The sequence below is a fragment of the Quercus robur genome, chromosome 9 (assembly GCF_932294415.1).
Source record: "Quercus robur chromosome 9, dhQueRobu3.1, whole genome shotgun sequence".
Taxonomy (NCBI): domain Eukaryota; kingdom Viridiplantae; phylum Streptophyta; class Magnoliopsida; order Fagales; family Fagaceae; genus Quercus; species Quercus robur.
Genome location: NC_065542.1, coordinates 1,312,411 through 1,331,871, shown reverse-complemented (window position 1 = coordinate 1,331,871; position 19,461 = coordinate 1,312,411). Strand labels below are relative to the sequence as shown.

Sequence of the window (19,461 nt, the reverse complement as noted above, 5' to 3'; positions counted from 1 at the left end):
ACAATCGACACGCATGAAAGACATAATGAAAAATCCACAAAACTAAAGTCTTGGGGTACATAATATCTTCCAATCAGACAACCTCCACAGAGGACTTTCCTCGAATAAATGGTGGGCTTGACATACCCACATACAGAACACACTCACAAACACACTAGCAATCATGCATGCACACCTAAATACATAAATAAACACAGCATTATGGGTCAGACCCAAAAACTAATTTGATCTATTTCATGGAAATTGAAGTGTTTATGCCAAGATGGTGGCTAAAACAAACTACAATAAATGTAGCGGTAGAAAGCATTAGTTGGCCTGATTCTACCACGGGTAAAACCGAAAAACAAAGATTCAATAAAGTCAAATTAATCATTAGAAAATATTACTAATTCATCATGTCAGAAAGCATTAGTTCCAAAACCATAAACCATTTCAAAGTGAATTAATAATAAAATATAAATCAAGCATGTTACGCACTTATATAAATTTATTGGTGAAATAGCTTAAATGATGCAATTTTTTTTTTTTTCTTTTTTAGGATAAAATATAAAATGAATGCAATGACCATTCATTTAAAGATAAAAGGAAGATGAAGAACAGATACAATTGAGAAGCTACCTTCATTAAACATTTCAAATTACTACCAGATGCGGATGTTTGGGATTTGCCGCACCTTTGGGAAATGCACGCTACCTTCTCCCTCAATGCTATTTTGAAGTTCCATTGAAACAGATTCCAAATACAGTTGTTGGAGATTTTTAAGGTATTCAATGCCCTTGGGCACTGTCTTTAACTCCATGCAGCTGTCAATCTGTAGGGTTTTCAGATTTGGCATCACCCCCTTTTCTATTATTATCTCATTCAATTGAGGGAAATTACTAATACTCAATCTTGTAAGCTTAAGAAAGCCTGTACTGAAACATAGCTGTTTTCCAACATAGACATAAAAAAGTGAAAGATGTCCCAAATGGGGCAAAGCAGCAATGTGAGGGAGTAAATCTTCTTCCAGTCTCGACCAATGCAGATACAAATATGTGAGGCTTTGAAGTGAATGAAACCACTGTGGCACCTTTTCTAGTTTTCCAACCAAAACAAGCTTTTGAAGGTTGGTAGGAGGAGATGAAAGTGCATCCATACACAAGTAGCGCATAAGCTTCATGTTATGAATTGAATCACATAAGTCCACCTCATCTGCTGCTTTCACATTTGAAAGAACGATTGTGGTAAGCAGAGTCATGCTCCGAATTTGTTTCAACAAGTCACATTTTATTTCTAAATATGTCACGACTTGCAAATTTTTTAATCTACAGATATTTGATGGTGTTCGCGGCCCACTAACAAATTTGAAATCATTCCAATTTCCAGTGTATTGGTGTAGAATTAGATGCCGCAAGTTTTGCAACTCTCCTATTTCACAAGGAAGGACCTCTAGTTTTGTGTCTCGGATGTCCAAGGTTTGAAGGTTTTGGAGCCGTCCTACAGATTTTGGAAGCTCCTTAACTAAAGTTCCCCTTAAATTCAAATATCTTAAGTTAAATAATTTGAATAGTTCATCAGGCAAGTCATCAATAGGGGCATCTTCCAAATATAGGACCCTTAACATTTTACTTCCAAAAGGCAATGTTTTCAACATCTTGTTAAAAACAAGAAAAGAACGGAGCTTTGGCATACTCGTAAATGATTTGACTTCTCCATCAGTTTTGTGAATTGAAATGCGGCGTGCTTCGCATTCTGTCATTTCTTCTCTTCCAACATGTACAACACCAATCTTCTCTCTCTCTGATATTGATAGAGCAAGCTCCCGCAGAATATCATGCAGTTTACATCTCTTTGGCCTTCCATTTGCATTCCTTTTTACAACTTGAAGCATGCTTCGAAATATGAGTTCTAATAGGTAGCTCTCTGCTACTTCCTCTGGCATGGACCTTTTATCTTGTTCTACAAATCCTTCTGCCATCCATAGCTTTATGAGCCTCTTTCTTCGAATCTCATGATCTTCTGGGAAAAGAGAGCAATATAGGAAACAATGCTTCAATTGATATGGTAAATCGTTGAAACTAAGCAACAAAATGCTCTTCACTGCTTCGAGCTTAGGATTTTTACTTAGACTCCAATTCAAGCTGTTGTAAATTTCGTTCCAATCAGACATATTCTTGGAGTACATAAGACTACCCAAAGCCGCAATTGCAAGAGGTAGGCCGTCGCATTTTCGCACAAGTTCTTCAGCAGAAGATTTAAGCTCCAGTGGACAACTTCCATTGGTACAATTTATGAATGCTTTATTGCAAAAGAGCTCCCATGCCTCTTCGTTTTGCAGCAACTGAATATGATGAATATGATGTTTACCTCCCAAATGATAGCAAGCTACATCTTCTTTTCGAGTTGTAAGGATGATTCTACTCCCAACAAGTTCGTCTTCTTTAAAAAAAAGAGATGATTCAGCATGACGCACCACCCATTTCTGATTATCTTTAGAACTAGTTCCCTCTATATGATCAATACCATATCTTTGCTTCCTCTCTGGTATGGCGCCCTTTATTTTCTCGTTAATTTTTTGTATCTTGGTGGCAGTTTGACGTCTCACCCAGAGATTTTTTGGAAAGTTAATGGTGTGGTGAAGGTTCCAGGAAGATTGACCGCCAATTTGTTGGTGATTTATGTGATACATGTACTCATCAATAATGTCTTCAACATCATACGCCCAGTCCCTCACATTTGCCACCCAAGTTTTCTCTCCTTCCCTCCCTACTCCCTTTCTATCAGCATCTACTAAGAATGATTGCATGCTTATTAACTCATCTTTGATATCTTCAATTGCATCACGAGCGCCCCATAACAAAGATGCTTCATTTGAAAGGATTGAAATGATATTTTCAATCAAGAGTTCCACTACAGCCTGATCCATTTTTAAATTCACAGTTCAAACTCCCTTCTAGCTTTAGTCACCAAGTTTTTATGCTCCCTTTCTTCCAATTATATCACATCCAAAGAGGAAGAGAATGCCATGCTTTGACTTGTTGCTTGCCAGTCCTAGGAGACCTGCACAAAAAAAGAATAGAGGTGAGAAACATAATGCATGAAAGTATTCTAATTCTCAAAAAGTGTACCAGTACGTCAGTTAAGTTGAAGAATGATTTTTTTGGGGGGGATAAGTGGTGTAGAAAACAATGATTTTTTGTATTTATTTAAATTAATCAATGATCGTTGACTTGTCTAAATTAAACAGTGAGAAATATTTCTATTTGTCGCTGGCAACATTTTCATTTTTTTTAAGAAACTTGCAATATATATATTTTTTAAACAGAACATTTCAATAATTAAAATATCATCGTTTCCACATGGTTTGTATTTATGCCACCATATGTTGTCTAATAGGTGATTTGTACATTAAATAGAACACTAGAAGGATGTGATTCGTGAACTTTCATTAAAAAAAAAAAAGGAGGATGTGTACATTAGTCTTTATATTAGATTTTTTTTTTTATATATTTTTTTATTGCATAATAATGATAAGGAAAGGCGAGGTACCAATAAATGTTTATAAAGATTTAAGGAGTAAGATTCTCAAAAAAAAGAAAAAGAAAAAAAGATTTAAGTACTAAAATGAAATAACGATAATTTGATAAAAAAAATTAAAAAATTTATGGACCAAAATTTTGACTTTTCTTTTTATTTCTTCCGAAAAAAAATAATTGAGTCTTTCTAAAATATCATTCTTATCTTATTACAAAATTTAAAACTTTTAGACAAATTATTACATGATAATAATTGCATTTATTCTCAGGTAAAAAGACAGTAAAAGACATTGACAAAAATATAAATTTTCACATATTAAAGTTGTTCAAGTGACAATTAAATCATTAATAAGAGATGAAGTTTAACAAATTTATTTGATTTGCCATGTTTAAGAGATGCTTTACAATTTACATTTCAATTTTCCTTGATCTATTATTTCTTTATTAATAAACCATAGAGTCATGTTTCCATAACGGACCAATTTATTTTAATTGTTTCACTTTATAGTAGAACACCCAAAGCATGACTGAGGATTTTTATTCCTCTTTATCATTAATTGGTCAAACAATTTGGCATTTTTTTTTCTTTTCAAACAATAAGTTTCATTGATAATAAAAGCATTGCAATTTTCAATTTAAACTAATACAGTTAGACAATAGGTGACCAATGAGAGAGAATAGAAAATATTAATACATAAAATGAAGTGATTCCACCAACTGAAAAGATAAAGACCCGTATTTATTCCTCATGAAATACCCCCACACTTACAAATGAAATTTACTAATAAAAGTGCAAACTAATTGATTAAAAGCAGAACAATTAGAAATTCATACTCCCCCGTAGTAAAAAAAAAAAAAAAAAAAAAAAAAAAAAAAACAGAAAAAAAAGAAAAAGAAATTCAAACTCCCCTAAAAAAAAAAAAAAATAGAAATTCAAACTGACCCAACCTCAACCTCATTAAGTGTGGTCTCAATAATTAATAAAGAATGAATAGATGATATAGACATAAGTAGAATTGAACTCCAATTTACAGTATTCAAATTAATAAAATAATAAATAAAAATTTCAACTCCAACCTCCAGTCCTGAGTCCACTAGTCGAAATTGGTACCCAAGATTTACACCATCTGATATTCAACTTGAAGATAGATGTGGGAACCTAGGAGATCCAAAAGAACAAATCATCAAATATAGAAACAATTGCTAATAGAATAAACTTACTTGAATATTTAAAATATGCAAATACAGTGGTGAAAAATGAGAAATATTTAAAGAATAAACTTACTTGAAAATTAAACATGAATATTTTCTTCAGAAGAATTGTATACTTCAAGAGCTTATAAGAGGAGTTTACAATTGAAGATGATAAATAATTACATATAGGGAGGACTGCACATGAGAAATAATATCAAGATGGTTTTTCTCCACTCTGTTTTTCACTTGAGAATGAGTAGCCTTTTTTTTTTCTTCTCAGAAAAACAGAGAATGAGTAGCCTTTGACAGACATGAAGCAGCCCTTTGTCAACCACTTTCTTCTTCTTTCGTTTTCACTTGCTTTACCATTTGAGATAGTCTTCAATAGTCATTTATAATGATGAGAAACTTTGTCATCATGTTCACACTTAAACGTGGACAATTATCCCTGATATTGTGACTTTTGGAATGATTGTGATTGGATCTTGGTTTTTTCGATGAAAGTTTGGTATTGATTTATTGGTCACTTGGACTGAACAATTGATTTTTTTTTTTTTTTTTTTTTTTTTTGGGCTGAATGAAAAAGGGGATTTTCAGTGCAGACTTATCGACCTCACATCACGTGACAACAATAAGTAGTACCACGTATACAATACGGGCCTTGTTGGACAATCGCTTGAACCACTCCTCTCTAAATATTGGGATAAGGACTCCTACTATCAAGCCACATCCTATGTGGTGACTGACCAATTGATTTTGAATCTACATTATCAAATCAGTGAATGAGGCAATGTTTGATTTCTCTAACAAAAATAACTTCTATAGCTTCCAACTTGTATCCCAACAAGTCCATCAAGTTCAGAAGTTTTGATGTTTGTCTCATAATCATTTATTTTCGGTAATTTATTTGTCTAGTGTTTAATAAAAACTATAATATTTTATAATTTTTATGTTAAATGTGTTACAAAATACTAAAATTAGTTTATTTCAAAAAAATCTAAAAGTTAAAATATTTGAAAAAAAAAAAAAAAAAAAAAAACTGAGACAAAAAGCAAAAAACTAAACTTTTCTCAATAATTTCCAAAGGCAAAACTAATATTTCCAGCCGAAACTTTAAGCCTTAAGGGTTCAAATCCTCTTCTTTCTTTCTTTTTTTGATAATTGGTTAAAAAGTAAAGAAAAAAAATGCATGAAGAAAAAAAAAATGCATGAAGCCTTCATTATTGAACTCATTTTTCAAAATAGAGCAGTTCTCAGTTGATACGTTAAAGTTAATCAAGCTTTTGTTTTTGCTCGTTCACTCCGGGGGCTTCAATTCTCACGGATTGAGCCCAGCCTCGAATTTCCTCATATTGAAGATAAATAAATAAAAAATTATATACACTCTTAACTTAGGTTGAAAAGGCTGAATCCTTATCATAAGAATATCATACGCTGAATCCTTCTTTATTTCTCTGGAATTGATCATATTCAGTTATTCACTACCTACATGTTTTAAGACATGGCAAAATATTCGTCATATCATAAACAACACGAAGGATAAGAGTTGGACATCTAAGCCTAAAAGTAAGCATATGTTTAAGAGCATGACTTAAGTATAAGATTCATCTATATATGCTGCCCTTGAAGAGGATGGAATAATCAATAGTTGGAAAAGATTTACAACTTTTAAAGCAGTATACCATGTCTTAATTTACTAATACTAAGATTTTGAGACCGTGATATCCTTTTCATCAAATAATCATTTAACTAGTGAATAAAACGAATTTCATTGCATCAAAAAAAAAAAAAAAAAACGAATTTCATCTTCAAAACAGCATAAGAATTAAATAAATGTCTTTGTTCAAGGCTTAGGATTTATGGTTTCAAAGACACTGGCATTTAACGACGACAACCCAATTAAATCAGGACTCTTAAGCTGATCCAACTGTTTCTTACCTCGGAGAAATAAATACACGATGTAGAGGAAATTTTTCCGATCTACTTGCTTGGAATTACAACAGAACTCAGCTGACCCAATTGATTCAATCTTATGTCGATCTTCAGCAGATTTGGAATGATCTGCTCACAAAAACCCTCTATATAGACTTAAGTACTTGCTTCTGCATTCCAGAAAGCCTTGGACTGCTAGAGGTTCCCATAGCATCGTCTCATTAATTTTGAAATTAGATATGCTTTCTGAACAGTCAGAAAAGGAATTTATGAAGTTTCTTCACTCACACTGCAAAGCAATATAAAACACTATTTATTTGTAAAACTTAAACAAAATTAACCATAACTACATTTTGAGGAAACAAAAATGCAAGCTTGTTTGAAAGCAAAGAGGAAAGACATCAGTACTTCTTCCTTTGTAAAATGATTACAAGATAAAAAGAGTTGCATATGATAGAGGAGAAAAACTGCACAAAGAGGCTATCATATTAGTATATACATGTCCAACAGCAAATGACAAAAGAGCAACCTATGAGTTATGACTAAGATTATTATGTTCACAAATTCAAATAGATATTGTTAACTTAGGTAACACAAATTATCAAGTTGCATTTCTAATCACAAAAAAGAAGACAGACAAAAATGTTCAACATATAGTACTTTTTTTTTGCTAACCCTCAACACTTAGTACTTGGATATTATGACTTTGAGCACTAATTTCTCTTCATGAGACAACCTAAGAAATAAGGAATGCAGTAAAAATGGGGGAATTTGTTGACTAATAGTGTGAAGGGGTTGTATATAGTAAGTTAACTATTGTTTGAAAGGATTATGGAAAATAGCATCTTGAGTTTCTAAAACTCGAGATCGATGACGAAAATCATCGCTTTCAAACTCCAGTTTTACTACTGCCGTGTGCTGATTTAGCCACATAGATCTCGAGTCTATAAGACTCGAGTTCTAAAAACCGTGCTGATTTAGCCCCATAGATCTCGAGTCTATAAGACTCGAGTTCTAAAAACCAAATCCGAGTCTTACAAACTCGATTTTTGTCGGACTTGAAAAAAAACAAAACCTGAAGAACGCAGCGCCGAAGAAGATGATTTTGTTGGAGAAGAAGGAAGAAGAACAGAGCGATCTGGGTGGGCGATCTGGTGCTGGTGGACGATCTGATCTTCAACGACTGGGTGGACGAAGAGACAAAGAATAGAGCAAGAACGCTGGAGCTCCGATTGGACGCGATCTGGTGCTGGTGTTCTTCTTCTTTTTTTCCTCTTCTCCGTGTTTTATTCTTCTTTTTTTTCTTTTTCTCCGTGGATCTGTTCGTCTTCATGTACGAGTACCCACTGGAACTCGAGTCTCTAAGACTCGAGTTCCACGTGGAATTTTCATCCACATCATTAGGTTCTAAGGTTAAGAGATAATGCTAAAAGAAAGTACAACCTAAGAGCATCTTCCCATAAACAAGGCACTAGTCCCCCCTCCCATACATGATCTCCTCAAAACAACAATGCCTCGGCATGAATGCGAGGGGAACACCTGTGAGGAAAATATGAGGGGACAACATTTATACAGTCAAGAAAATTATTTCTGAATCTAAATGTTGCTTCTCAAATGGATAACATAATAGTATGTAAAAGGGCATCAATGAAAAGACACTGGCAGCTTGTATCAAGCTAAATTGCAAGTACAGAAGACATCTTATCTTAAATTAGACAATAAACCTACCACCATAGTGTGGGAGACTAACGATGTGAGCATTGAGTATTCAAACATCCTAGTATCAATGACATAAAAAAAAAAAAAAAAAATTAAAAAAAGAAGAAGCAATTATTAATCAAAGTTTCTCACGAGGACTAGTTCTCATATTATACAAGAAGCAAAGTAAACACAAATATTTATATATAAACAAATTGCAGGCTAACATGTGGCTTATAAAAACAGACCAATACATGTTCGAAACCACAAAATAAGACATCATATCCAAACCAAAACTAAGAAACCTTTGTACATACAATTGAAAATCATATGCAAGCTTAGGATAATCAACACGCATGAAAGACACAATGAAAAAAATCCAGCAAAATTCGTGGGGTTACATAAGTCACCATCTTGTATCTTCCAATCACATAATGTCCATAGAGGACTTTCTTCAAACATAGGGTGGGCTTGACATACCCACATACAGAACACACCTACAAACACACTAGCATACATGCATAAACACCTAAATACATATTTAAACAAAGCATTATGAGTCAGACCCAGAAACTAATTTGATCTATTTCGAGGAAATTGATGTGCTTATGCCTAGATGGTAGCTAAAACAAAGTACAAGTCTACAAGCAATCAAGCAGTAGAAAGCATTAGTGAGCCTGATTCTACCACAGGTAAGGAAAAAAAAAACATTGATATGGTAAAGTAAAATTAATCGTTAGAAAAGATTACTTATTTATCATGTCAGAAAACATTAGTTTCAAAAACATAAGCCATTTCAAAGTGAATTAATAATATAAGTCAAGCATGTTACAGACATATATAAATTTATTAGTGAAATAGCTTAAATGATGCAATTTTTTTTGTTTTTTTTTAAAGATGATAGATAAAATGAGTGCAATGACCATTCGTTTGACGATTAAAAGAAGGAAAACAGATAATTAAAAAGCTACCTTCATGAAGAATTCCGAATTACAACCTTATGTAGATCTTTGGGATGTTCTGCACCTTTGGAAAATCCATGCTACCTTCTCCTTCAATGCAACTTTTAAGTTCCGTTGAGGCATATGTCCAAAATAGTTTTTGGAGATTAAGGTATTCAATGCCCTTAGGCACTGTCTTTTAACTCCATGCAGCTATCAATCCATAGAAATTGCACACTTGGCATTACTCCCTTTTTTATTATTATCTCATTCAACTGAGGGAAATTACGGATCCTCAATTCTGTGAGCTTGGGAAAGCCTGTAATGAAACATAGCTGTTTTCCAACATAGGCTTTAATAAGTGAAAGACGTCCCAAAATGGGCAAAGCAGCAATGTGAGGGAGTAGATATTCTTCCATCCTTGACCAATGCAATTGCAAATCTTTAAGGCTTTGAAGTGAACAAAAAAACTGTGGCACCTTCTCTAGTTTTCCATTCAAATAAAGCTTTTGAAGTTTGGGAGGAGCGGATGAGAGAGCATCCATTCGGAGAGTTTCCTCATCATTATTTACCTCGATTGACATGAGCCTAAGATGTGGCATGTTTTGAATTGAGACACATAAGTCCATCTCGTCTGCTTCTTTTACGTTGCCTATACCAATCGAGGTGAGTTGAGTCATGCTACGAATTTGTCTTACCAAGTCACCTTTTGCCTCAATAGTGCATGCAGTTTGCAAATTCTTTAACCACCTGATATTTGATGGTGCTTGCATCCCTATAAAATATTTGAAGTCATTCCAGTTCCCAGTGTAGCAATACATAATTAGATGCCGCAAGTTTTTCAATTTCCTATTCCATGAGGAACGGCCTCTATTTGTGTGTCCCTAATGTCCAAGGTTTGAAGACTAAGGAGCCTCCCTATGGAATTTGGAAGCTTCTTTACTAAAGTTCCCCTTAAATTCAAATATCTTAAGTTGAATAATTTGAATAGTTCATCAGGAAATTCATCAATGGAGGCTTCCTCCAAATCTAGGACCCTTAACATTTTACTTCCGGAAGGCAATGTTTTCAACGATTTGTTAAAAACAAGAAAAGAATGAAGCTTTGACATACTTGTAAATGGTTCAAGTTCTCCATGGGTTTTGTGAATTGAAATGCGTCATGCTTTGCATTCTTTCATTTCTCCTCCACCATCATGTACAGCAGCAAACTTTTCTTTGTTTGATAATGATAAAGCAAGCCCTGCAGAAGATGATGCATTTACGGAAATTGAGTTCTACTAGATAGCTATCTGCTACTTCTTCTAGAGTGCACCCTTCAATCGGTTCTACAAATCCTTCAGCCATCCAAAGCTTAATGAGCCTTTATCTTCAAATCTCATGATCTTCTTGGAAAAGGGAGCAATACAAGAAACAATGCTTCAAATGATATGGTAAATCATTGAAACTAAGCAACAAAATCTTGTTCACTGCTTCTAGCTTAGGATTCTTACTTAGACTCCAATTCAAGTTGCTGTAAATTTCGTTCCATTGAGACAAATTCTTGGAGTACATAAGACTTCCCGAAGCTGCAATTGAGAGAGGTAGGCCTTCACATTTTCCCCCGAGTGTTTGAGCAAAAGATTTAAACTCCAATGGACAACTTCCATTGGGATTGCTTGAGAATGCTTTCTTGCAAAAGAGTTCCCAAGCCTCTTCCTTTTGCAGGAGCTGAATACGATGAATGTGATGTTTACCCCCCCAAATGATAGCAAGCTACATCTTCCTTTTGAGTTGTAAGGATGATTCTACTCCCAAGACAGCTATCTTGAAGTAATACTTTTATTTCATCCAACACGTTTGTGTCCCAAATATCATCTAGGACAAGTAGACACATTTTCTTCTCTAAATAGTTCACCAGTGTTTTTACTAATAATCTGTAGTTCATGGAACTCAAGTCTACTAGATTTGCTTGCTTCCTAGACTCATAGAATTCTGTAATCAAGCTCCTCAATAAGTCCTCTAATTCATATGCTTGGGAAACTGTGATCCATGCAAAACAGTCAAAATGCTTCTTTACATCATCATTGTTGTAGGTGTTGGCAACTAGTGTGGTCTTGCCTGAACCTCCAATCCCGACTATCGAAATGACAGTCTGATGTGGTTCTCCATCCATGAACCAACCCATTATCAATTGCCTTTTATTTTCAATCCCCACAAGTTCGTATTCTTTAAGAAACAAAGAAGATTCACCACGACGCACGATCCATTTATGATTATCTTTAGAACTTGTACCCTCTACATGATTAACACCATTTCTCTGGTTCATTTCTGCAATGGTCTTGATTGCCTTATTGATTTTCTGTAACTTGGTGGTGGCTTGATGCATCACGCATAGTTTCTTTGGAAAATAAATATTTTGGTGTAGGAACCTGGCAGATCGACCTCCAGTTTGTTGGCTAATGATGTGATACATGAACTGATCAATAACATCTTCAACCTCATATGCCAAGTCTCTCACATTTGCCACCCAAGTTTTCTCTCCTTCATTGCTTGCTCCCTTCTTATCAGCATCTACTAAAAAAGATCGCATACTTATCAACTCATCCTTGACATCACCAATTGCATCACGAACCCCCCATAACAATGATGCTTCAATTGCAAGAACTGAAAGGCTATTGTTAATCAAATATTTTACTACAGCCGAATCGATTTTTGCCTTTAAATTTCCTTCTAGCTTCATCACGGAGTTTTACATTCCCTTTCTTCCAATCATGTATTTACAATATCAAAATGGATTAATGGAAAGAAGGGAAAGAAAATGATAATCTTTTTGACTTGTTGCTCGATTGTTGTTCATAGGAGACCTAAAGAATCAGAATAAAGGTGAGAGATATTGGATGAAGGTATTCTTATTCTCAAAAATGTGTAGCAGTACAAATCAGCTATGTTTGAGTTCACAATTTTTCTTCAAGACTCAAGAACCTTATGGTCCAATGGCACTGCACAGGAGAACTTGAGTTCATTCGAATCCCCAATTAATGCTGTCATTAACAAACAATGACAAAGCTATGAAAGCAAACCTTCAAAATATAAATTTTTGCATAAAGGAGTAGTTCGAGTTGAAACTAAACCATTAACAAGACTAAGTTAAATGGATCTGTTTTGTAACTTTTCTTGATTCATTATTAGGATAAAATAAAGTTTGAATGAGGGACCAATTTATTTTTATTAACTCCGAAACCTTAATATAAGATATAGAAATACCACTTAAACTGAAAGGTTAAAATGTGTTTGGACCCAAATATGTGATGTTAATTCTTCAAATTCTGTTATTTTTACTTCATGTAGGACTTTTAATTTCCTTCACTATTACATATAAAAAGGTCAATCACTAGGGAAATTCCAACCTAATCCAGTATATCTTCATGGATTTAGCAAATGTAAAATTATATAGAATGGGTTTTCTTAAGTAAAGTGAAATACACCAATCATCTAAGCTTAAACGAGAGAGCAAACCTTAAATGTGATTGTTCAGTAACATGATTAGCCCATAACATCAAATGATATTTAAAAAATTATATAGCTAATGAACATGGAGAGATTGCTCGGATATCAATTTATTAAATAAAATCAAAATTTTAAGCATGGATGTATCCCAAATACTTTGCAATTAAACTTTGGCTCTATCTTACATCATTAGCATATGTAAAAAATGAAATAAAACATGTCTACCATACCCTAAAGCTGAACACTCTAGTCCTGTTGCTGGATTTTGAGGTTCACGTCCTTTCTAATATCCCATTTCTTTCTTATTCTCTAAAGATAAGTACTGCTGAAATGAAGAGAAATAGAATGGATGCTATGACTTATTGGAGGAAGTATAACGCATGAAGCTATTCACCTTCTCAAAAAGGGTGTAGCTTATTTACTATTAGTCTGGTAAGACTTCCTCAATTAACATCCAAGATATATATTTTCATCTGTTAGAAGATGAGACGTAGTCATCATTGACTTAGTATCTCTTTTTTTTTTTTTTTTGATGAAGCAAACAATTCATGTAATATAGTTCATGACTCATAAAGCTGAGCTGTAGTCAACAATTGTTAGTAGCATAACACACAGAAAATTTAGATAAACTGTAGCTTATTGGTTAGAGTATACATCTTGGATGTTAATTAATTGACCAAGCCTTACCCAACAATAACTCATCCTTTATTAATTATGAAAATATTTTGGATCTGCTTTAATTTTGGTTGAAAGTATAAAAATAAAAAATAAAAAAATAAAAACACACTTTAATTTTGGTTTAATTTGAGAATTAATCATCATGTGAAACTTCTACCAATGTTAGATATTGTGACCAATTGCTCGTATTAGTCAGCCCTTTTCATGATGATTGATTCAAGAAGCAAAGTAAGCAATTAGAAGTGGGAAACACAAATCTATATATTACTAAAAGCTGAAACGTAGCATTTAATGTTGCTACGCTCACATTAAGCCACGTCAGCAGTCACGTCATTTCCATCGTCTTTTCTAAATTTTTAATTTAATTTTAAAATACATTTTACCAATTTTAAAATCCTAATAAAACTAAAATTATTTACAGCTCTATCTCTACTTTAAAGTCCAGTTCTTTTACATTTAATTCCACTGTAAAGCCCAAGCTCACACCCCAAACCTTTTCAACTAATTCCCTTTGTCAAACCTGATGTTTTTTCACGGTTACAACTTCCTGTCTCCCAGTCCCACGTTTTGTTTCATTGTTTCAGGTTTAGTCCCTTCCCCTTCCCCACTTTTTGATTCTCACGGTTTCAGCTTCTGTTCTACCGTTTCAATCACGGTTTCATCTTCCTGTTCTACGGTTTCAGCTTCAATTTCAGCTTCTAACGGTAGCCTCTTTGTCTTCCTTCCTTCCTTCCTCTCCTCACATCAAATTTGTATATTTGGGTTGTTTTGATTTTGGATTTCACCTTATAATTCGAAGAAAGATGAAGTTTTGCTCTCCACACATCATGCACAATCAGTGAATGTATTTTAGCATCATTTATTATTATGTTTATGAGTTTTGTTTTGTTAATTTGCAAAATTTGTTTATTATTAAATAATTCTGCCTTTCTTATGTTATTTTCAATCTATTCTATTTAATATTTTATACCTAATTTGTAAACCTAATTTATCATATTTGCCTTCTGTTTTGAAGATATTGGGAGTGTCACCCTTGATTTTAATAGTTAAATCTGAAAGCTTAATTCTGACCCTGTAATTCTATTGAAATTACAAATTTGTTGAGATCTTTGTCAATTACAACACTTGGGTAACTTCCAAGAAGAGTTGCTGGAACAAACTGATAGGTTAGGATGGTCTGATTTCCCTTCTACTAATCTTATACTTCGTATTAGATTTTGTCCATTTAGTGTATTTGTGTTTGAATTGATTCTGATTTGCATGTTTTAGCAAGCTTTTTTCTTTACAGATTGATTTTATTAGCCAAATCTGAAGTTTAGAGTGAAGATTTTGCTAAACTCTGTGTTAATGCATATTAAGGAATTATTTACCTGAGTTTTTGATCTTGATATTCATATTCAAGCTAATGAGGACAATGTAATCGTTAACTGCAACTGCCATATCATTTGCTGCTCTGCCTCATCTCTTCTCTGCAACATTATTTTTTAAAGGTTAGCACTCTTTTTTTACATCAAATAGTCTTTTTCCCTGAAACTTCTCACCACTGCATTTAGTTTACGAATTATCATATTAGATCTCCAATATACATTCGTTTCTGTTTTAAACTGTTTAAAATCTGAATTGTCAACTGTTGTTCTTTGACCCCTTTCAAAAAATAGATGGGTTCTGCCATTGTTTTTCCTACCGTTTGGCATGAAATGTAAAAAACGTATGCATAAGGGGAGATAGGGAGACATCTTGGGCCAGCACCACCGTCGGACTCTAACCACCAAAAAACTGGCTTCCCTCAACCGGTGGTACACTATTACAGGGTGAGTTTTTATTTATTTATTTTTCCTTTCTTTGTTTTCTGATTTTATTTTAATTTTTAAAAGAAAAAACCAAAATCTTGCGATAACTATGATTTATGTTTGGCAATTTGGGTATTTGCTTTGTTTTAATCTAGGCATTTCGGTTATTTATGGTTTTAATAAAGGTTTTTCGGTTACAATTTGGTTTTTTCTTAGCATTTTGTTTGTTTTGGATATTTGAATGAATTCTGTTCCGCTTCTTCTTTGCAACACCATATATCTAAGTTTAAGCATAACATTGTTAATTATCCTCTTAATACTTTTCCTTCCCCAAAGATGGTTTCTGTTGTCTATAATTTACTACAATTGCTTTTCCTTAGCACCTGAATTTTTCAATATCTACACTCCTAATCATTAAAACCTACTGATCCACACTTTATTTATTTTAAAAAAAAAAAAAAAACTTAAAATGAGAGCCCATAACCGTTAATAAACTTTAAACATAGAACAAAATGAGATAAATAAAGAGAGAGGGAGATAGAAATAAGGTCAGCCCCTCTGTCAAGCCAGCTTCCTGCCAACGTGTACCCTCCCACCACTAACTCGCCAGGACTGCTAACAGTAAGTTTTCCTCTTTATTTTTATCTTTTTCCCCCCTAAATATGTTATTTGTTCGTTACGAGATGTATATGTGTTGATTGTGATTTTTATGTTGCAAAAGCCACTGAGAGTAGGGAATAATCCTTAAAATTGCTTCTAATATTGCTGCATTTGGATTATTTAAAAGTCATATAAGGCATGGCTTTATGCATAAATTTGTGATGTTTCTTTTGCTGCTTTTACGTGTTTGAGATTTTGACATCTTATTTTCAGATTAAATGATCTATGAGATTTTTCTCCTTCATGTATGTGTGTGTTTTAATGTGCTGTATATGTTCTATATACTTTCAGCCTCAAAAATTTCATTTGAAGTACTAGCAATTGCAATTTGGAGAACTTAGTCTACCAAAGGATTTAGTTGTTGGGTTTTGAGTTGAATGTATTTGTAGGTAGTTCTTTGATAAGATTATATGCAGCAGTGGTTGCAATAATAATGCATGATGTGTGTTTGATAAAATGCCTGCCTTGAAAAGATTATATTATGTGGAATATTTTGCTAAATGGTTTACTTATTGTAGTAATTCTCTAGAACTTTTTTTGAAATCAAATCAGCATGTGCATGAAATGCTTACTTATTGGATTAATAATAGATTGTTAGTGTTTAATTGGAAGAAAAACTAAGCTTGAAATTGATCCAATCAAACTTATCCAACATAGGCATTTCTGCAGTAGATACAACTGTTAGGTCCTAATAATGGACTTAAGTTCAAGACTTCAAGTTTTGTACAAGCTGCCTCGAGGTCCACTTAAGTTTGTTGCCTAAGATATATGGTTATTTATATTTGTATAATTGGAGCACGTGAGGATTGATCTGAAAGTATGTACGTAATCAGCTATATGTTCTGATTCAACAATTACAGGGTGTGGCCTGCATGATTGAATTTATGGCCTATGGGACCAAGGTTAGAGTTAGATTTTGGCCTTATTCCCAATGTTAACCATGCAATTCATTTTGTTATGAGTTTTCCTTGATAAGTTATTGATAGCATGGTCCTTAGAAATCAACTATTTTTAAATTTGTGATTACCCCTTCCTACTGCTTGCAGTTCATTTGTACAGCCATGTTGTAGTTTTTGAAAGTTTTTGAGCACCATGCTTGGTAGCCAAAAAAAAAAAATCAATGTTATGCAGAAGGTAGAAGTGTTTGAGAATATGAAACTGCCTTCAGTACTGTTTCTTTTTTGAGAATTTTGGTTAAGAAGGTCAATGATAGGAGGGTTTAAACCTTTCTCTGCAATTAAGGCCATTGCAACATGTAAGAAAACTCCCCACTTAAAAATCTACCACTTTGTTCCGTTTCTTCTTTCTCCTCTGGGTTTGTATCAGTTTGTTTTATATTTTCCTTTTGTTTTTATGTAATTAGTAATGTACTTCATATGTTATAATTGTTTTCTTAATTTTGTAATCACTATGAAATCAGAGGGTGGGGTTAAATATGATCTGTCATGATTTATATTATTGCATAATATTCTCCTTGAGTTTGGCAAAGATTAGATTTGATTTGATGCAATGATTTTCTATGTTTGGGTTTTTACCAGAATGAGACTAATTTTCAGGATTTATGATGGCTGAACCAATGCTCATGATTGGTGGCAATAATGCTCAACTTAAGTTGCTGCATAACTCATGTTGGTGCTGCTGCTGGAGGCTTAAGTAGCTGCATAATTGCTGGTGTTGTTGTTGCTTAAAGTCAAATTCTTTTTTTAGACACTATATGCTTAAATATACTACATTATTTAAGTCAAATTCTTTTTTAGAAAGAGCATGTAATTCAGTAACTTATCATTATGTTTAGCTATTTAATTCCATGAAATTTCAGGTCAATTGAGCCACAAGTGAAAGGAAAAGATTTACTCTGACTGTGATATTGCTTTAAGTCCTTTCTCTTTCGGGTTTGCTTTCTACTAAATTATCTCTATCTTTATCTTTATCTTTTTTATAATTCTTTTGTTAGCATTGTATAGATTTTCATTATTAACATAATAAAGCATTGTATTAAAGTTACCTAATATATGTGTTAGATGAAGATGACGTTGCCAGTTTTATTTTTGTGCAGCAATTGGTTATATGATTATTTACTAAATTCAACTTTTGAATGGTGAAACTAGAGAAAGAGATTATTTAATTGATTAAGAGGAAATTTTCTTTTCTATTTCCTTGAGGAAATTAATAAGATTTTTTTTCCCCGAAGGCGTGTGAGCTCTACACTTTTGGGAGCATATAAGTCACCATGGGAAAGGAAGAACTCAGCCAAGAGCTTGGAAACCACTTTTTATTAGTACTTTGAGACCACGATTTAACTTTGCCCTATCTTGTGGTGAAAAAAGAGACTACAACATACAGTGATACGATGTATACAATAAATGATCATTGTCATTCATGACAAGTGGAAGCCATGTATAATCACTAATTAGATTAGTTTTATATTTATTGGGATGTGATGTGAGTTTTCATTATTAAAATTATTTCCTCATCTAGAAGGATTATATGGTATGGTGTAGCCAATGTTTCATATCAAAAAAGTTTACTGGGAATAACATAAACTTGATGTTATGCACAGACATAAATTGATGTACCAATTCAACACTACAATGTCATTAATATAATTGTCTTAAAGGATGAATGTCAGATCTGCCATGTGACCAATAGTTGTTCTGAGTTTTGACGCCCTTAATCTTTCTTATACAAGCTTTGATATTTTGACATGGTGGTAATGCATGCTTAATATGTATAATTATTACAGTGTAATAATTTGTATAAAATGAAAATTATGGCATATTGGCTCTTACTTATATCAAACTTCATTACTTCAATAATCTCTTTCTTTTCTTTTCTTTGAACTTATATCAAACTTCATTACTTCAATAATCTTTTTCTTTTCTTTTCTTTTCTTTTTTTCTATTTTTTTAAGGCACATGCCTCATTTTGAATAAATTAGAAAAAATACAATTATGTGTATCATTTCAATAGCTTTCCCGTGCATCGCATAGGTTTGAGGCTAGTATTTATAAATAAATTACAACAGACAAGCACATGTTCTAAACCACAAATAAGGCATCATAACCAAATCAAATCTAAGAAAACTATGTACATACAATTGAAAACCACATGCAAGCTTAGATAATCCAGTAAAGTCCATCAAGGACTTTCCTCAAACATATGGTGAGCTTTATTTACCGGCATACAAACCATACATTCATGCATGCACACAACTAAATACATACAAACACAGCATTTTGAGTCTGACCCAAAAACTGATTTGTTCTATTTCTAAGGAATTTGATGTGTTTATGACAAGATGGTAGCTAAAACAATTTGCTTTAAACAAACTCAGTTTTCAACGCTATGGAACAAGATTTTTATGGCGCTTTGATCAATCTTGGAAAAAAGAATGAATAATTACTCTGTTTTGAAAAAGAAAGAACAAAACAGAGTAATTTGGGATGGAATTCTAGAGAGAAAGTTTGAGAGGAAATGAGTGAAAATGTTTTTTTTTATTTTTTTTTAGAAACGAAAAATGGGGGCCTTTATGGCTATATTACACCCCCGAGCAGGATGCTAGATG

At 33.2% G+C, this 19,461-nt stretch overlaps 2 protein-coding genes, 1 long non-coding RNA gene and 1 pseudogene across 13 annotated transcripts in view; 2 read left to right on the top strand and 2 right to left on the bottom strand.

The window, feature by feature from the left end:
* LOC126698432 (disease resistance protein RPM1-like) overlaps positions 1-19,461 on the bottom strand; it is a 99,755-nt gene that overhangs the window by 23,944 nt on the left and 56,350 nt on the right. Inside the window, exons 1-3 of one of the 8 annotated variants that reach the window (XM_050395655.1) lie at positions 4,801-5,013; positions 4,593-4,674; positions 674-3,039 (exon numbers count right to left, since the gene is read on the bottom strand). The exons of 4 other annotated variants lie outside the window; for them this stretch is intronic. In XM_050395655.1, the coding sequence (XP_050251612.1) occupies positions 674-2,905 (2,232 nt within the window). In that variant the 5' untranslated portion in view covers positions 2,906-3,039; positions 4,593-4,674; positions 4,801-5,013. Of the gene's footprint in view, positions 1-618; positions 3,040-4,592; positions 4,675-4,800; positions 5,014-19,461 lie in introns of those variants that run through there. 3 more of the 8 variants (XM_050395656.1, XM_050395652.1, XM_050395653.1) reach the window with 3 other exon arrangements.
* The window catches only part of LOC126699725 (phospholipase SGR2-like), a 111,643-nt pseudogene that overhangs the window by 69,251 nt on the left and 22,931 nt on the right, over positions 1-19,461 (top strand).
* On the bottom strand, positions 6,553-7,919 carry LOC126698434 (succinate dehydrogenase assembly factor 1, mitochondrial-like). Its single transcript, XM_050395658.1, is given in 2 exon segments — positions 6,553-6,801; positions 6,803-7,919. Coding segments are annotated over 2 exon segments (297 nt in total). The 5' UTR covers positions 6,851-7,919.
* LOC126698437 (uncharacterized) lies at positions 14,536-17,786 on the top strand. 4 transcript variants are annotated; one of them, XR_007646463.1, is made up of 4 exons: positions 14,536-14,612; positions 14,849-14,936; positions 15,105-15,257; positions 17,453-17,786. It is a non-coding gene; the product is annotated as an uncharacterized LOC126698437 (long non-coding RNA). The 4 variants fall into 4 exon arrangements; XR_007646465.1 differs by having other exon boundaries at positions 14,735-14,936; XR_007646462.1 differs by having other exon boundaries at positions 14,542-14,936.